The sequence below is a fragment of the Pipra filicauda genome, unplaced genomic scaffold, assembly GCF_003945595.2.
Source record: "Pipra filicauda isolate LSUMZ 115617 unplaced genomic scaffold, ASM394559v2 scaffold619_size212394_pilon, whole genome shotgun sequence".
In the NCBI taxonomy this organism is placed as follows: Eukaryota; Metazoa; Chordata; class Aves; order Passeriformes; family Pipridae; genus Pipra; species Pipra filicauda.
The window spans coordinates 33032-48418 of NW_024104775.1; the positions used below are offsets into that span (position 1 = coordinate 33032).

The window sequence follows — 15387 nt, forward strand, 5'->3', positions numbered from 1 at the left end:
AAGTGCCTCCCTGCCTTTCCCTATCACCTCTCCAGGGGGCAGTCTCACCTGTGGATTACTGGGCGAATAGGGGGTTTCACGCCTGGAATTTCCTGTCCCAGACTCGCCCACAGGAGCCTGAAAGAGAGAAGACAAAGCTCGAGAGTTACTGTATGGCAGAAGGGGGTCTGTAGAGCCCGGGAGGCATAGGACACCCTGGACATCCAGCCATGGCCCCTCCCCAGGGAGCAGGGTTAGCAGGACCCAGCAGCAGCTGGAATGTGCCAGAAACTGCCAAAAAGCGCTAGAAACAGCAAGGGAATGGCATTAAACATTGGAACTGGGATCATATCCAAACATCCTGCAAGGCCAGCTAGATCAGGTACAGCCTCTGCCTCATAGCAAGCCCTGAGAATCCTCTTCCCTGACTCCTCACAGCCCTCACAGGCAGGGTCACAGTCCAGGCAAACCTCCTGCTGTACAGACACTGAGCAAAAATAGCCATTGCCAACTGGAAGGAGACAGGAATCATCCCCAGCCACATCCATTACTATTGGCCTGCTGGTAGGACCAGTGGCATTGGAGGGACAGGGCTCTCCTCAATTCCAGAGGAACTTCTGGCACCAACACCTGGCTGAACCAGCCGACAGCCCATCCCAACAGCTGAACAGAGAGCAGAGTCCCAGGAACCACCTGCACTCTGACTGCAGGAGTGAGGAGCACGTTTCGGAAGTATTTTAGATGCCTAAAGGTGGAAGTAGGTCATTTGGGATTTAGAGAACTGTTTAGGCAAGCCTACGGTCCCAGTCACTAATATCACAGCCGCTGGTCAGTTGGTTCAAGTCAGCCTTGGGCAACAGTGTTTAATCTGACCGAGCCTGAAGTGACCTGAAGTTTATACTGGAGCACAGACTCCACTGCATGCCTTGTTCTAAGCTGACCCACCTACACACTTGAGAAAATCCCTAAAACACCTCCAAGATCAATACAGCTGGGGGCTGGGTTGGTTTTTCCTCTGTGTGGGGCTGTTCATCTGTGGCTGTTTAGCTTTTGAGACCTCCCAAAAGGCTGAGAAAGGAAGAAGGGGAAAGCAACGTAGAGCTCATCTAGAGGACGGGCTAGACCCTCTTTGGGTCTAGTCCCTGCTCTGCCAAAAGTTCCCTGTGTAACAGCAAGAATGTCAAATACAAACAGATTTCCCAGAGCAGAAAGCAAAGTTCTCCCTTGAAATCCCAGTCTCAATCTACTGAAAAGTGTCATTTGGAGGAGCAGCTCCTGGGCTGTGGATCGACCACGGCAGCTGCTCTCTGCTTGCTTTTCAGACGCCTAAGAAGGTTTGTTCAGGCCCAGGTGTGTAAGTGTGGCACCAGCACCGACCTCCCACAAGCCCTGCCAGCCCCGTGCTGCCAGCTGAGCGGGCAGGGACGCTGCTGTCCCAGCCGGACTGGGAGGGACAGCAGGGAAGTCCCAGATGTCACCGTGCCCCCTCGGGGCTCGGCAGTGCTCGCGTGGCCGTCAGCGGGGTGCATCAGTGGCCGGAGGACAACACGCTGACTGTCGGGGACCGACGGCCCCACGCGCAGTGCTGGGGGCACACGGGTTAGGGGGGCCCGGCCCACGGGCACCGTGCTGCCCAGCGCCGGGGTTTAGTAGGGGCCGGTGGCCGAGACTGTGTGAGTGCATGCCAAACACCACACGGCACACGCCGCTTGCCTTGCAGTACAGGCTGGTCTTCAGCACGCCCCCGCTGCCGTAGCCCAGGGGAGGCCCTCCCAGGCTGGCTGTGCCTGCAGCCTTGCCCCTGCGGTTGGCCACCACAAAGGGGTTCTCACTGAAGGGGATGGGCTGCGAGTCGATCAGACACTCTGGCTCTGGCGTCTCTGGAAGCTGCTCCTGGGACAAGGGACACCCTGTGGAGTCCTGCTTGTCTCTCCAGGGCTGTTCTGCCCCGCTCGTGTGCTGCTGGGGTGACGTGGGGTGCTGAGGGGGCCCAGCCACGCTGCTGCTGGTCGTGCCCGTGGGGTGCTGAGGGGGCCCAGCCACGCTGCTGCTGGTCGTGCCCGTGGGGTGCTGAGGGGGCCCAGCCACGCTGCTGCTGGTTGCACCCACTGCCGGGTCCGGGGACGCTTCCCGGCTGTCCCGTGCCAGGGGCAGGGACAGCACCGTGCAGTCACCCTCCATGCTGGAGCTGGGCTTAGTACACTGAACAGGCTGAGAGGAAAACAGAAGGATCAGACAGAAATAAAGAGAACAGAATAAAGGAGAGGAGGAAGAAAATACAGAGCAGCTGATGAAGGACAGGAGAGAGAATTCCAGCGCTAATGCCCACACACCATGCCATCCCTCTCTCCTGCTCTACCACCAATCTGTGACCCCCAGTGCCACTTCCAGGACAGGACCCCGCTGTGCACACATACCCTGGGGAGCTGACAGGCACGAGTGCTCCCTGCACTGCTCCAACTCACACACATTTCTCCTGCTGCTCTCCAGCCAAACACACTGCCAACACCTGCACAAGCACACGCCCTCCCCCTGCCCACCACAGCACACAGAATCACAGAACAGCTCGGGTTGGAAGGCACCTCTGGAGATCATTCAGTCCAACTCCCACTCCATTCACTCCCCCTGCCATGGCCCAGCCTCTGCTGTCACCTCAGCACTGCCACACAGTCACACAACACCCACCCCATGCATTTCCATCACACCTGTACAGCTGAACATGCTTTTATGGCCCCACTGCATCACAACACACCCAAAGTACCAGAGCTCAGTACAGCTGATGGAGCACAGACCCCTTGGGCGGCTCTTGCTGATGGTAGGACTGAGGCAGCCTCAGTTCTGCCAGGGCTTGCACCCAGCCCAGATGAAGCCCTGACCCTTCCCCTTAATGCCACAGAAGAGAATTTGTTACCCCAGCCAGAGCCTTCCTCAAGGGAGCAGAGAAAAGCAAAGACCAAACCTTCCATCCAAGTGCCTCCGGGGAGCAGAAAGACCTCTCCTGTTCAGAGCACATTCTCCAGCTCCTGTGTCATGGCAGTGGTCACCAAAATAGCTCTCAAGGGTGGGCTGGTGACTACAATGGCAGCTGGGAGGTTCAGGAATTTCGGAGGCCCTCCCCTAACCCCCCAACCCAAGCTCTGTGGCTGGCAGAGCCCTGGCTCATATCGTGTTTCCTGGGCAGCAAAGTCTGTGCTACCTTGAGAAATCCTGCTGTTGTGGCTATATGACTTTCCAGCGTAAAAACCCTAATTCCAACCACCTTTTCCCAGAGGGCCATCAAGTCTGAAAGTCTGTGGGGAGCCTCAATCCCTATTTTGTTCTTGGACCTGACTGGAACTGGGCAGGATCTGCCCCTTAGCTGTAAGCTCCAGCTCCCACTGTTGTGGCGTGTCCCGGTGGGGATTCCTCGCTCCCTGGCCCCACAGGAACTATTTCTGTCAGACAAGCCACAATTTCTATTTTGGGTAAGCAAAGATTTGGGCAATGCAGTGAACTTTCCCAGCCTGCAGACAGGACAAGCACGTGTTACCCTGCATCCTCCAGGGCACTGAAAGAAATCTAATCTGAAATCTGCAGAACAAATATAGAGAAAGAATCAATGGCAAGAAACCAAAGAGAAACAAATTCAGAGCAGAAAGTACAGGTTGTTAATTAACTAATCATGGTGACCTGGTACTGAGACATGTCAGTTCTTCTCCGTTTCTCATAGTTCAGAAAGCAAAATTAGACTTTAATCATTTTGCTGTGATCAGTCCCTCACGGGTCCGGCTTTCCTGTCTGCTCGATGCAGACTACAGAGACTGTAACAGCTCTTTGACTCCTGCAAGGGCACTGTCAAAGAGTCACAGAATCCCAGGATGGTTTAGGTGAGAAGGGACCTTAAAGTTCACCTCATTCCACCCCCCTGCCATGGGCAGGGACACCTTCCAGTAGACCAGGTTGCTCTAAGCCCTGTCTAATCTGGCCTTGGACACTTCCAGTGGTGGGGCAGCCACAGCTTCTATCCAGATGTTGCAGTACACTGGCTGCATGGCCAAAGAGCATCACCCAAATGAGCATTCTCATGCTGCTTCCAAAGGGAATTTTCAGTTGGCCTTCTAATAGTGGACAAACAGAACAGGTAAATCCTCAGCCTTTGTTAAATCCTGCTCACAGGGACCCAGACACAGCAACACAGATGGATCCAAGGCAGACAATCACCTGCTCCCTTCTCTGGGGGCCATTCTTGGAATCCTCATGATGAATTCCACCCTCAGTTACGGTGGTCAGGATTGATGTGCACCTCCTCTTGCTTCATTATCAGAACAAGAAAAATTCCCTGCAGCTCCATCTTGCTCCACAGCAAGGACAGGAATGGTTCCCTGCATCTCCTCCTGCCCCACAGTGAGGACAAGAACAGTTGCCTACAGCTCCTCTTGCCCCACAGGGAGGACAGGAACAGTTCCACGTAGCCCCTCGTGTCCCATGGTGAGGACAGGAACAGCTCCCTACGGCTCCTCCTATCCCACAGCACTGACAAGAACAGCTCCTTCGCAGGGAACTAAGTGTCAGTAAAAGATACCCAGACACTGTTTTTAGAGGAGAATGTATGTGGTGAGAGTTGGCCTGGAGACAGGGAGAAAGAGAAAACCACGATGGGAACGGGACAAGAGCACCAATCATCTGGATGCAGTCAGACTGTCCAGAGATGGACAACCTGTCACTGACCTGCCTGTCCTGCTGGAAAGCCCACCCTGGCTGAGTGTTCCAGCAGTCACCAAACAGGCCAGAGCAGCTCCTGAAGGACCACCAGAACCTCTGTCCCCACACCAGAACCTCCCTGTCCCCACACCAGAATCTCACTTGTCCCCACGATCCAGGCAGACGTACTTTTCCAACCAGAGCAAAGACAGGGCTGGTGACAGCTGGACAAAAGCACACATTGGCACCCATGGGCCCTTCCCTGAAGCAGGACATTTATAGATGCCGCCCATCACCCCGGCATTCCAGCACACTCAGCCCCACATTCCCATGCCAGGCGTTCCCATCTGACACAGGCTGAAGGAACAAGCTCCCAGAGGCTGCTCCGCTCTGCACCACGCTCGGACTGCCCGGCACGGAGGCAGCTGCTGCCTGGGGCTGGCTCTCCCCCTCTTCCAGCTACTGAGTTACACTCAGAGACGCTAAAAATAAACCTTTTCCTGATAATGCTTTTTTGTGTGACCAGCAGGAGGGAAACCCAAAAGCTGAGAAGTATGGGAACAAAAGGAGCCAGAGCTGGAGCCAATGCAGGGCTGTCATTGAGTGAGGCAGAAAGCAAGAGGGCCTGGAAACAGGAGGAAAGAGAACAGGAGAAGAGACCTGTTTGCGTGGAATGGGATGGAGACTGGAAAGGTAAAGAGATGATCCCAAAACAATGGAGTGGGATGATGACAGCAAAGGGAGGTCTTGCCACACCAGAAGGAAAGGAAGGAGGAGACTGAGGATGTGTGAAGGAGCAGGCAGAAGCCCAGTGGAATAGGGGTGATGCAGGGAAGATAAAAGGAAGCAAAGATGGAGAGAGGAGAATTTAAACAACACAGAAGGGAGATGAGTTTGTAATCCATAAAGTTTATGAAAACTGGAATTTCTCTTGGCCACTACATATGAGGGACTGGCAGGCAGAGCACAGGGCAGGAGCATCCACAGCTGGAGTCACGACACACAACATGATACATGAGCCACAGGGCTCAGCCACAACACACAACCACAGCCACTTTGCCTTCTGCAGGCCTGGGGGATCTTGGTTTTCATAGAATCTCAGGATGGTTTGGGTTGGAAGGGACCCTGAAGACCATCCAGTCCCATACCCTGCCATGGGCAGGGACACCTCCCATTAGACCCATTGCTCCAAGCCCTGTCCAACCTGGCCTTGAACTTCTTTTAATACTTTCAGTCTCAGCACCTTCAGCCTTTCTCCTTCCTAAACACCACCCCAAAATGGATGTACAACTGAGCTGTGCACCCAACACTGTCATCACTGTGTTGGGAAAAATCTTTCCCTCCCTCCTTGGCAGCTTTCCGGAGCCGCTTCCTTCCACAACAGATCCCTGCACTCTCCCACTCACGTCTCCTTCTCTTTCCTCTGGGCTGTTCTTTCTGCCTTGTTCCAGACTTTGTTTTTTGCAACTTTGCAAACTTTGCAACTTCTCTTCCCAAGAAGAAAAACTACCTGGCTCTTGTTCTCCTTATTTTCTTATTCCCATCTTTCTTTTGCAGCTACCTCCCATTTCAGTGCCAGAGTACCCCACAGTTCTGCTTCCCCATTTTCCTCTGCAGAGGATGCCATCACCAACCACAGCATGGCACCTTTCCTTACAGGGCAGGTTAGGAAAGGTCCACGGCCTCCCCCGCAGGGACCCCCATCTCCACAGCCCCTCACTGCCTCCCCCAGAGGGACCCCCACCTCCTCTGCCCCCCCACCCCCCCTGCCACCCCTGCAGGGCCCCCTCAGCCCCACTCACAGCACGGTTGCCTCTCTGCAGGCCACTGCTGGGCAGCGCTGCCAGGGTCCGGTAGTCCAGGCGCAGGGGTTCACTGGGGATGCTCTGGAGAGGGGAAAGAACCACAGACACCAGGAACGGGTCAGGCCCAAAGTCAACTAAGTCAAGGAGGAAGAGCAATGAAAAGGGAACCACCCCAGTAACAACCAAGGCCTTATCTCCAAACTGCAGAGTTCCCACTGCCTGGAAAAGGAGCTGGAATTGTTCCAAACACAATCTGGGGGATCCACAGCAGGGGTTGGGCTTGAGAAGCCCTGCAGAGAACATGTCACTGTGGGCTCCTGGTCACCCACTGCTGCTCACACCCCCTCACTCCTCTTGCCCTCACATCCACTCCCTCACAGGAGGGAGGAGAGTGTGCTGTACCTACCCGTTTGCTCCAAGAGCATCCAGAACAGTTCCAGTCTGGATCTGGACATGTTCAAGAGTGCAACTCTGCAATTCCTCTAGTTTCTTTTCCCAACCTTAACTCACATTCACTGTACAACTTTGTTCAATTTTGCTTCCCCTGTGTTGCCTTTCTAACCCCAAACAGAAGTCCGGGTTTCAAACCAGCCACTGTTTTCCACTGTCCCTTTCTCAATCCCTTACACATTTCTTCAGTTCTGATCTCTTCTGTTATCCCCAAAGTCACATCCTTCTAGGGAAGGGATTGGAGAACACAGGCTACAGGGAACAAACACTTTTTGGGGATTTCTCCAGCCTTCCAGTCCAGATGCAGCCCTTTTTTGGGACTCTCCAGCCCTCCTTCCGTGCTGCTCACCTCCACCTCCTCCTCAAGCTGCTGCGTGGCTGCCTCCCGCTCCCTACGCATCCGCTCCTTCCGTGGGACAGGACAGAGCCAGAGCAGAGAGACAAGAGAGAGGGAAAGAGGTCAGACATGCTGGGCAGGAACTCCCAAGGGGATAGAGGAGCAGTGCCAGCACCAGCAGAGGGGGAGCAGAAACTCAGCAAGAATCCTGGGACCAGGGAAGGAGGAGCTGGAATTCTGCACCCACATGATTATCACCAGCAGAACGGACAGGGACACCTGGGACAACATGGTCAGGCTGCCACAGTGCAGGGGAAGAGCAGAGGTCCCCAAGATCCTCAGCAGGGACAATCCTGGGGAAAGCAAAGGAAAGCACAAGCCACACAAGCACGAAGGGAGAGGAGGGGGTTGCTCACTGCTAGAAGAGACACCTTGACAGAGCAAGAGAGGTTGGAAGGGAATGGAAAAACAAATCTACAGAGCACATGCCTGGCTGTCACCAAGGAAAAAAAGGCCTAAAACCCACATGCTGCTTATAGCATCACATCTGGTGATGCAAACACATCAGGGAGGGACAGAGCAGACTCAGCACAAGGCTGGGCCCAGCACAGACCATCAGCCCACGGTCACTCAGCACCGCAGGGACACTACAGAGTGACCAGGGACTAATCCCGAAAGCCCCAGCCACGGGCTGGCTTCCAGGCTGCAAGAGGAAGGGATCAGTGTGGGACTGGTCCTAAAGACTGATTTCTGGACGCTGATACCTCTGTGCTTTGCTGCCCAGAGCTGGGGACACAGCAGCAGCATCCTTCCCTTCTCCTGCCTACGGAACCCTCCCGGCTGCTCCTCCCAAGCAGGAACCAGATAGTCCAGAAGTCCCGAGGCTGGGAGGCTGAGAGGTGGAAGGCAGCTGACAGGGAGCCAACTGAAAATTCTGCTGAGCACCTGGGCCCTTCTCTCCAACAGCTTCCACGCATCACAGACATCCAGTGTCCCCCACTGCCCCCAACCTCCACAGGAGAAGACACTAATGCTCTGGAGGATCACAACTCCCAAAGGGATATGGAGGGATAGTTAAAGTTAAGGTCTATTCTGAATCCAGTTATGCTTAGTTTTGGACAAGTTCTCTGTAGGGTGAGGGTTCCAGGTGACACTAATCTGGTGTATGACCCTTCTCTGAGGCTGTACAGGAGCACTTCTCTGAGGAATGACAGGAGCACCAGCCAGCCCAGATGGAGCTGGGGAATGCTCAAAGTCCATCTCTGACAACATATGGGAAGGATGTGGATTAAAATTAGAAAAATAACTAGAGCCACAGAGCTGGGACAGACAAATACACCAGGAATCAGTCCATGGAGACTTGGAGTTACTGATATTTCTATTAGAAACCGAATTATCAGAGAATTGAAGGCAACAGATGTCTGCAGCAAGTGGGTTTGAAAACCTCTACAGTGAGTAGAGCAAAAACCAAATTCTTCCCAGTTCTTCAGGCTGGAGACATGTTTGGTCTATTGTTCTTGTGCAGGAATCAACATGAATCATTGAAGAGTAAGAAAAGACATCCAAAAATGGTGACAGAAATTACTGAGGATGTGGCACTGAGATGGGAACTTCCTTCAGCATTCCACTGGCCCACCATGCAGTGCTGGCTCCACCACTGGGATAAATTTAATCATCAAAAACAGCTTTACAGCACAATCCCAGATTCAAGGTTTAAAAGACCCAGCAGCAAAACGTGTCTTTGCTCGTGGGCCTCAGTCCATGGATCCCGAGACCTCTGAGGAGCCTGGAGCATCCATTGCTGCCTCCTCCTGACACCCCAAAGGAAGGGGCACAAAGAAATACCAGCATTCTTAAAATGAGACATAGCCAAGGCTACTTCACCAGTCATAAAGGTTTTTCTAATTTTTTTTGGCCAAGTACTTTAAAGTAATCTCAGTATAAATTCTGGCAAAACCTTTCTTTACCTGAGCCTGGACAAATGTCACCTGCTCAGCCTGAGCAGCAGGTTGGGGCCAGACTTGGTTATTCACAGGTGTTAGAAGTACTGATACTGACCCCACATTACCTGAAGTCTCCTGGAGTTCCTGGAGTGTATTCAAATCCATATATCCATATTCAAATCCATATATCTATTTCCAAATCCATATTCAAATGCATATACTGCCAACATAAAACTGGCAGGAAAAGACTTTGCTCCAACAGAAACACAAAGAAATCAGGTTTGCTGAACCACTCTAAGTTCCTTCTCAGGTAAGGAACCAGGCGTTTTATAGGAAAAACCTAAATCTATCTGAATTGGCTCTGCTCTGGGCTGAACCAAGGGCACTGGTGAGGTCCCTCCTACCTAAATTATTCACAGAATCCCAGGATGGTTTGGGTGGGAAGGGACTTTTCAGGGTCATCTAGTCCAGCACCTGCAATGAGCAGGGAGTCTCCAACAGGATCAGGTTGAAGCTTATTCTGTAAGGTCGTTCCACTTCCATCAGAACTGCCAACCTCACCCTGCTCTTGTGGGGCAGCAAATGTGAAAAGGCTGAGAAATTGCAACTGCTGAGAGAACCCCGAGAAACATCAGGTGTGACCGAACTGGAAACCTGATGGAACACCTGCAAAATGTACACACTCATCTGCCAGAGGAGCAGATTCCCAACTGACAACACCAAAGAATTCAGCTTTCTCTCTTCCAAATGCTGACTGGATACATTACTGTTTTAGGAGGGAAACCCCAAGTCCTTGAGGGGCTCAAGTCTTCTGATCTATTTCTGGGCAATTCTACTTCTATTTCCAAGAAATTCTATCTCTATTTCTGTGCAAGGTTGAACCAGTGAGCAGAAACACAAAACTCTCACAGCAAAGCAGAGAAATGACCACGTGAACTGAGGAGCACAAAGCTGTGACTGATTAACAGCGTCACTTCTCCACTCAGGGCAGCTCTGAGCTGTGTTCTCATCTTTGCTCACAAAAGCTCTGTCAGGTCATGGGGTACTAGACAGTGAGAACTGATTAAATTTGGGACTTCCAAGCTCATTGGCCATTTTTCTCAAAGCTGCAGCTTGGCCAGGAGGCACCAGCAGGTAACAAGAATGGACTCTGAATACCATAGATGCATCACCAGAGAGGTGCATAGGGAGGCACGGCAAAGCCAGAGCAGCTGGGTAATGGAGCAGTTCTCCATGGAGAGGGAATGGCCAGAGCTGCCCATGGCACTGACAATGGGACACAGATCCAGAGCTCCCATGGCACTGACAGTGGGACACAGATCCAGAGCTGCCCATGGCACTGACAATGGGACAGAGATCCAGAGCTCCCATGGCACTGACAATGACACTGAGATCCAGAGCTCCCATGGCACTGACAATGGGACAGAGATCCAGAGCTCCCATGGCACTGACAATGGGACACAGATCCAGAGCTCCCATGGCACTGACAGTGGGACAGAGATCCAGAGCTGCCCATGGCACTGACAATGACACTGAGATCCAGAGCTCCCATGGCACTGACAGTGGGACAGAGATCCAGAGCTGCCCATGGCACTGACAACAGGACAGAGATCCAGAGCTCCCATGGCACTGACAATGACACTGAGATCCAGAGCTGCCCATGGCACTGACAATGGGACAGAGATCCAGAGATGCCCATGGCACTGACAATGGGACAGAGATCCAGAGCTCCCATGGCACTGACAGTGGGACAGAGATCCAGAGCTCCCATGGCACTGACAGTGGGACACAGATCCAGAGCTCCCATGGCACTGACAACGGGACACAGATCCAGAGCTCCCATGGCACTGACAATGACACTGAGATCCAGAGCTGCCCATGGCACTGACAGTGGGACAGAGATCCAGAGCTCCCATGGCACTGACAATGACACTGAGATCCAGAGCTCCCATGGCACTGACAACGGGACACAGATCCAGAGCTCCCATGGCACTGACAATGGGACAGAGATCCAGAGCTCCCATGGCACTGACAATGGGACACAGATCCAGAGCTCCCATGGCACTGACAATGGGACAGAGATCCAGAGCTCCCATGGCACTGACAATGGGACAGAGATCCAGAGCTGCCCATGGCACTGACAGTGGGACAGAGATCCAGAGCTCCCATGGCACTGACAGTGGGACAGAGATCCAGAGTTGCCCATGGCACTGACAGTGGGACAGAGATCCAGAGTTGCCCATGGCACTGACAGTGGGACAGAGATAACCTGTGGCACCTTCCTCAGGGCTCATGGGCTCAGCAGAGTCGCTGTCACAAACAGATTTTGCTACACAAAAAATCTCTCACCACTTTCTCCATTTCTTCTCTCTCCCACTGAGTTGCTTCTCTCACCATTTCCATCTCCTAGGAGAGAGCAGAGTTAGAGCCACCTCAACCAGTGCTCTCTCCACACCTGGAGCACCTGGAACCTCACGAAGGCACCACAGTCCCATCCTAGTGCATTCCTGATCCATGTGCTGGGACCTGCTGATCCCATGCCATGTCCAGTGCCTGTTACGTTGCAGATTCCACGCACCAAGGGAGACTAACTAGAGATTTCCAAAAACTGTTTCCACTCTCCCGGTTCAGCCAGAACACCCACCTTCTGCAGGATCTCCAGTTCCTCAGGGCTCAAATCCCGGTCAATGGAGGAGATGCTCTCTAGGCTGTTCTTGCGCCCAATGCCAGCAGCAAAAGGGTTTGCGATGATTCCTGGGGACATCTGCAAATCAAAAGGCAAATCTCACCTGGTGGAAGTCCACAGAGTGCCATTCCAAAAATTCCCTATCCCGGGCTCCCAGATATGGAGTACCAGGACAATTCCTGATTGTCAGAACCAGAACTCTTTCACAATTTGAAACCTCATTCCATAGAATCCCAGACTGGTTTGGGTTGGAAGGGACCTTAAGAACACCCAGTTCTACCCCTGTCATTTCAGCTGACAAGTGCTTGAGGATCCTGAGGTCTAAGAAAGATGAATTTAAATGGACCCAGGCACAGGAAGGGGATGAGGTGAGCGGGGATTGGGTTCATGTTCTCCTGAAGAATACAAAAGCTGACTAGCTAAGCCTTGAAAACAGAAATCTGAGAGGGCACAGGATTGCTCCAGGGAAGTGTAACCCTGGAGAAAGGCAAGTGGGGAAAGGCAAACAACAATAAAGAGCCAGACAACTGACTGTAAAGGAAATATTGGCCAAAAAAAAATGGGTACAAATAGCCTGGAGAAAGTGAGCTTGAAAACTTCATTTCAGTGCAGTGCTAGCACGGGACAATTCTGGAACCAGCAGGAACGAGACAGTCCTGAGGGACCACCGCTTTTCTGGACTGGCAACCACCTCCAGTTCATATCACAGGTCAGACTGAAATCTGGGACCTCAAAAAACATCTACAGCAAAAGGTTGGGAAAACCCAGCATTCTGTAAAGAAAGAGGAAGGATCCATGTGGGGGGACCCTGGTCTCTCCAAGGGCCACCCGCACTCCAGCCCTCACCTCGATGGCAGCTGCAGCCTTGGGGTCGAAGCCGTCACACACCAGCACGAGGAGCGCGTCGCCCACCCCTCGGAGGATCTGCACCGCTTCCGTGTGCGTCATTCCCAGCAGGCTCTGGTGGTTCACCTCCAGGATCCGCATCCCCACCTTCAGGCGGCCGTCCCGGGCCGCAGCCCCGGAGGAGCTCACCTGGAACAAAGAGGGGAGTCACCGTGTCACTGGAGAGGTGACAGAGGAGATCAGAGAGCACCATCGGGAGGACAGAGGGGAGTCACGGTGTCACTGGAGAGGTGACAGAGGAGATCAGAGAGCACAGGGACCATCGGGAGGACAGAGGGGAGTCATGGTGTCACTGGAGAGGTGACAGAGGAGATCAGAGAGCACCATCGGGAGGACAGAGGGGAGTCACGGTGTCACTGGAGAGGTGACAGAGGAGATCAGAGAGCACCATCGGGAGGACAGAGGGGAGTCACGGTGTCACTGGAGAGGTGACAGAGGAGATCAGAGAGCACAGGGACCATCGGGAGGACAGAGGGGAGTCATGGTGTCACTGGAGAGGTGACAGAGGAGATCAGAGAGCACAGGGACCATCGGGAGGACAGAGGGGAGTCACGGTGTCACTGGAGAGGTGACAGAGGAGATCAGAGAGCACCATCGGGAGGACAGAGGGGAGTCACCGTGTCACTGGAGAGGTGACAGAGGAGATCAGAGGGGACCATCGGGAGGACAGAGCGAGAGGGGACAGCACACATGGGGAACAGTGAGCCAGGGAAAGCATCTGCAAGTACTGCTGTAGACTGATGGAGAGAGCAGGGGAGGAAGAACCTGTACAGGCTGGTAGAAGAAACAGGTGTGGAAGAATCTCTTATGGGAGATAAAAGAATGTGAATTTGAAATGTGTTGTCCCAAGGAAACAAACTGCTTTGGCTTTGCCAGTGAAGTGGGTGAGAAGGAAAAGGTCTCAAATCATGATGGATCTCAGAAAGGGAAATCATTGTTTGGTGGGAGAGAGACACAATGGAAATGCAAATGAAGACAAACTAAGGAGGAAGTAGGCAGGGATCAGACATGCAAAGAGGAGGAAGAAGAAAAGCATCACTTTTGTATCTCTGTTAGTGGAAATACACAGGGAAAATCAGAGGCAGGAACTCCACTCTGGATAGGACAGATAAGAGAGGCTGAGGGGAGTAACACAGCTGAAGGGAGAGCAGAGCTGTTCAGGGCTTTGGTTCTCTGCAGGTTAAAACAACCAGTATTGCGAAAAAAGGGGAGGGAGGTGAACTAACCCTGTACTGTGGCTAAACTGTGACCCTTCCAATCCCCAAATGCTGCAATGCTGTGAGAGAGAAAACCAAACCCAATCCTTAAAAACAACCATCAGTTACAATAATCCCAGGTTTTCTTTTCCTGCTATTGCAAATGTCTCAGGTGAAAGTGCAACTGTCGCTCTAACAGAGGGAATTTAAATTCACTCTTTTAACTTTAGAACCCAGATAAAGCACTTACAGCCATGTAATGAAAAATGCTGTATGTTCCCTTGCCCTGAGTGCAGCCAATTATCAATTATCAGGGCTGACTGGCAACTATGGAGTGTCCCCAGCCAGGAGGATGATTTACATCAGTCGCTACCCCACAAGACCAGTTAAAAAGGGAACCAGTGACACCAAGGTGAACCAGAGTCTTTGAACCACAAAGGAGACCCAGAGTCTCCTTTGCCAGCAGCAAGACCCACTTATTAACATGACACCACTTATTACTGTGCTCCACTGCCAGCAAGGAAGAAGAGGTAATAAAAACTTTTTGGAAAGGGTTGGGAGGAGCATAAGCTGACGCACAGTTCAACAAGAAAACACGTGTTACTTCTGGGGGAAAAGTGATATGAGAAATAAGTGTGACACAAGCAGTCACTTACAAAGGGAACAAAGTTGCACACAGGGTGCGTGGCACAGGAGGAAAGGGGAGTAATTCCTGATGCTTCCCATGGAAGGAGGGAAGAGCTCATGAGTCGGGGGGCAGGAAGACACAGGCATGTGGGAAGCAACAGGAATGTGGGGAAAAGGAAGGATGTGTGGGTTCACGTTACAGAAAAAACGTAAGAGAGGAAACACAAGGCAAAATAAAGGCAAACAGGAAATGGAAGAAGAAATGGTGTAGCTGTTGTAGAGGAGGATATATGAAAGGACAGGGATTTGCCTCCTTGGGTGGAGGAAGAGTGTCTGGAACTGCTGCACCAGTGAAAGCAGACAGAGCACACCCAACAGATGCCCCAGGGATCACCCTTCTCCCTGGTAGCCCTCGCATGGCACCGACCTGCAGTTAATGCTCTTGGTACCTTGGAAATGAAGATGCCTTCATCGGTGGGATCAAACGGATTGCCAGCATGGCCCTTGGCTCCACCCCGGATGCTGATACCCAGCTTCTCTCCTGGAGCCTTTTCAATGCATATTTCCTGGAATCACAGAAAAGTGTTCTTGTTTCTGGGACAAGACAGTGCTGGGATAGCTGGGGGAACACTCCTCGGAGTGGCCATATTCTGAATGCCCTGAAGAGGGCCTGAATTAATCCTGTCCCTCACTTGGCAGTTTGGTCCCTTTGGTGAGGCTCTGCCCACTTCTGTTCCCTGCTCAGGTGTGGTCTTCATGGAATCTGGTCATTCTCTGA

General features: G+C 52.6%; 2 protein-coding genes across 19 annotated transcripts in view; both read right to left on the reverse strand.

Annotated features, from left to right (window-relative positions):
* The window catches only part of SCRIB (scribble planar cell polarity protein), a 104244-nt gene that overhangs the window by 27803 nt on the left and 61054 nt on the right, over positions 1 to 15387 (reverse strand). For 9 of the 18 annotated variants that reach the window (XM_027717173.2, XM_027717164.2, XM_027717168.2 and 6 more), the window contains exons 24-30: positions 15059 to 15175; positions 12727 to 12915; positions 11839 to 11958; positions 11544 to 11600; positions 7264 to 7320; positions 6462 to 6545; positions 49 to 117 (exon numbers count right to left, since the gene is read on the reverse strand). In XM_027717173.2, coding sequence (XP_027572974.1) covers positions 49 to 117; positions 6462 to 6545; positions 7264 to 7320; positions 11544 to 11600; positions 11839 to 11958; positions 12727 to 12915; positions 15059 to 15175 — 693 coding nt within the window. Of the gene's footprint in view, positions 1 to 48; positions 118 to 1692; positions 2005 to 2088; positions 2191 to 6461; positions 6546 to 7263; positions 7321 to 11543; positions 11601 to 11838; positions 11959 to 12726; positions 12916 to 15058; positions 15176 to 15387 lie in introns of all 18 variants that reach the window. The other 9 variants (XM_027717175.2, XM_027717172.2, XM_027717162.2 and 6 more) reach the window with 5 other exon arrangements.
* On the reverse strand, positions 7329 to 11532 carry LOC120324638. Its single transcript, XM_039388192.1, has 2 exons — positions 10577 to 11532; positions 7329 to 10467 (listed from the first exon to the last, which is right to left on the reverse strand). The coding sequence occupies exons 1-2, from the start codon at positions 11486 to 11488 to the stop codon at positions 10363 to 10365; spliced, it is 1017 nt and encodes a 338-aa protein (XP_039244126.1). The 5' UTR covers positions 11489 to 11532; the 3' UTR covers positions 7329 to 10362.

Bases quoted from the DNA above. Each gene is read 5' to 3' on its own strand.
- LOC120324638 (XM_039388192.1), bottom strand. From the start codon at position 11,488: ATGAGCCCTGAGGAAGGTGCCACAGGTTATCTCTGTCCCACTGTCAGT. The intron at 10,468-10,576 runs TTGTCAGTGCCA...ATCTGTGTCCCA, and splicing joins AGCTCTGGATCTCAGTGTCA to TTGTCAGTGCCATGGGCAGC.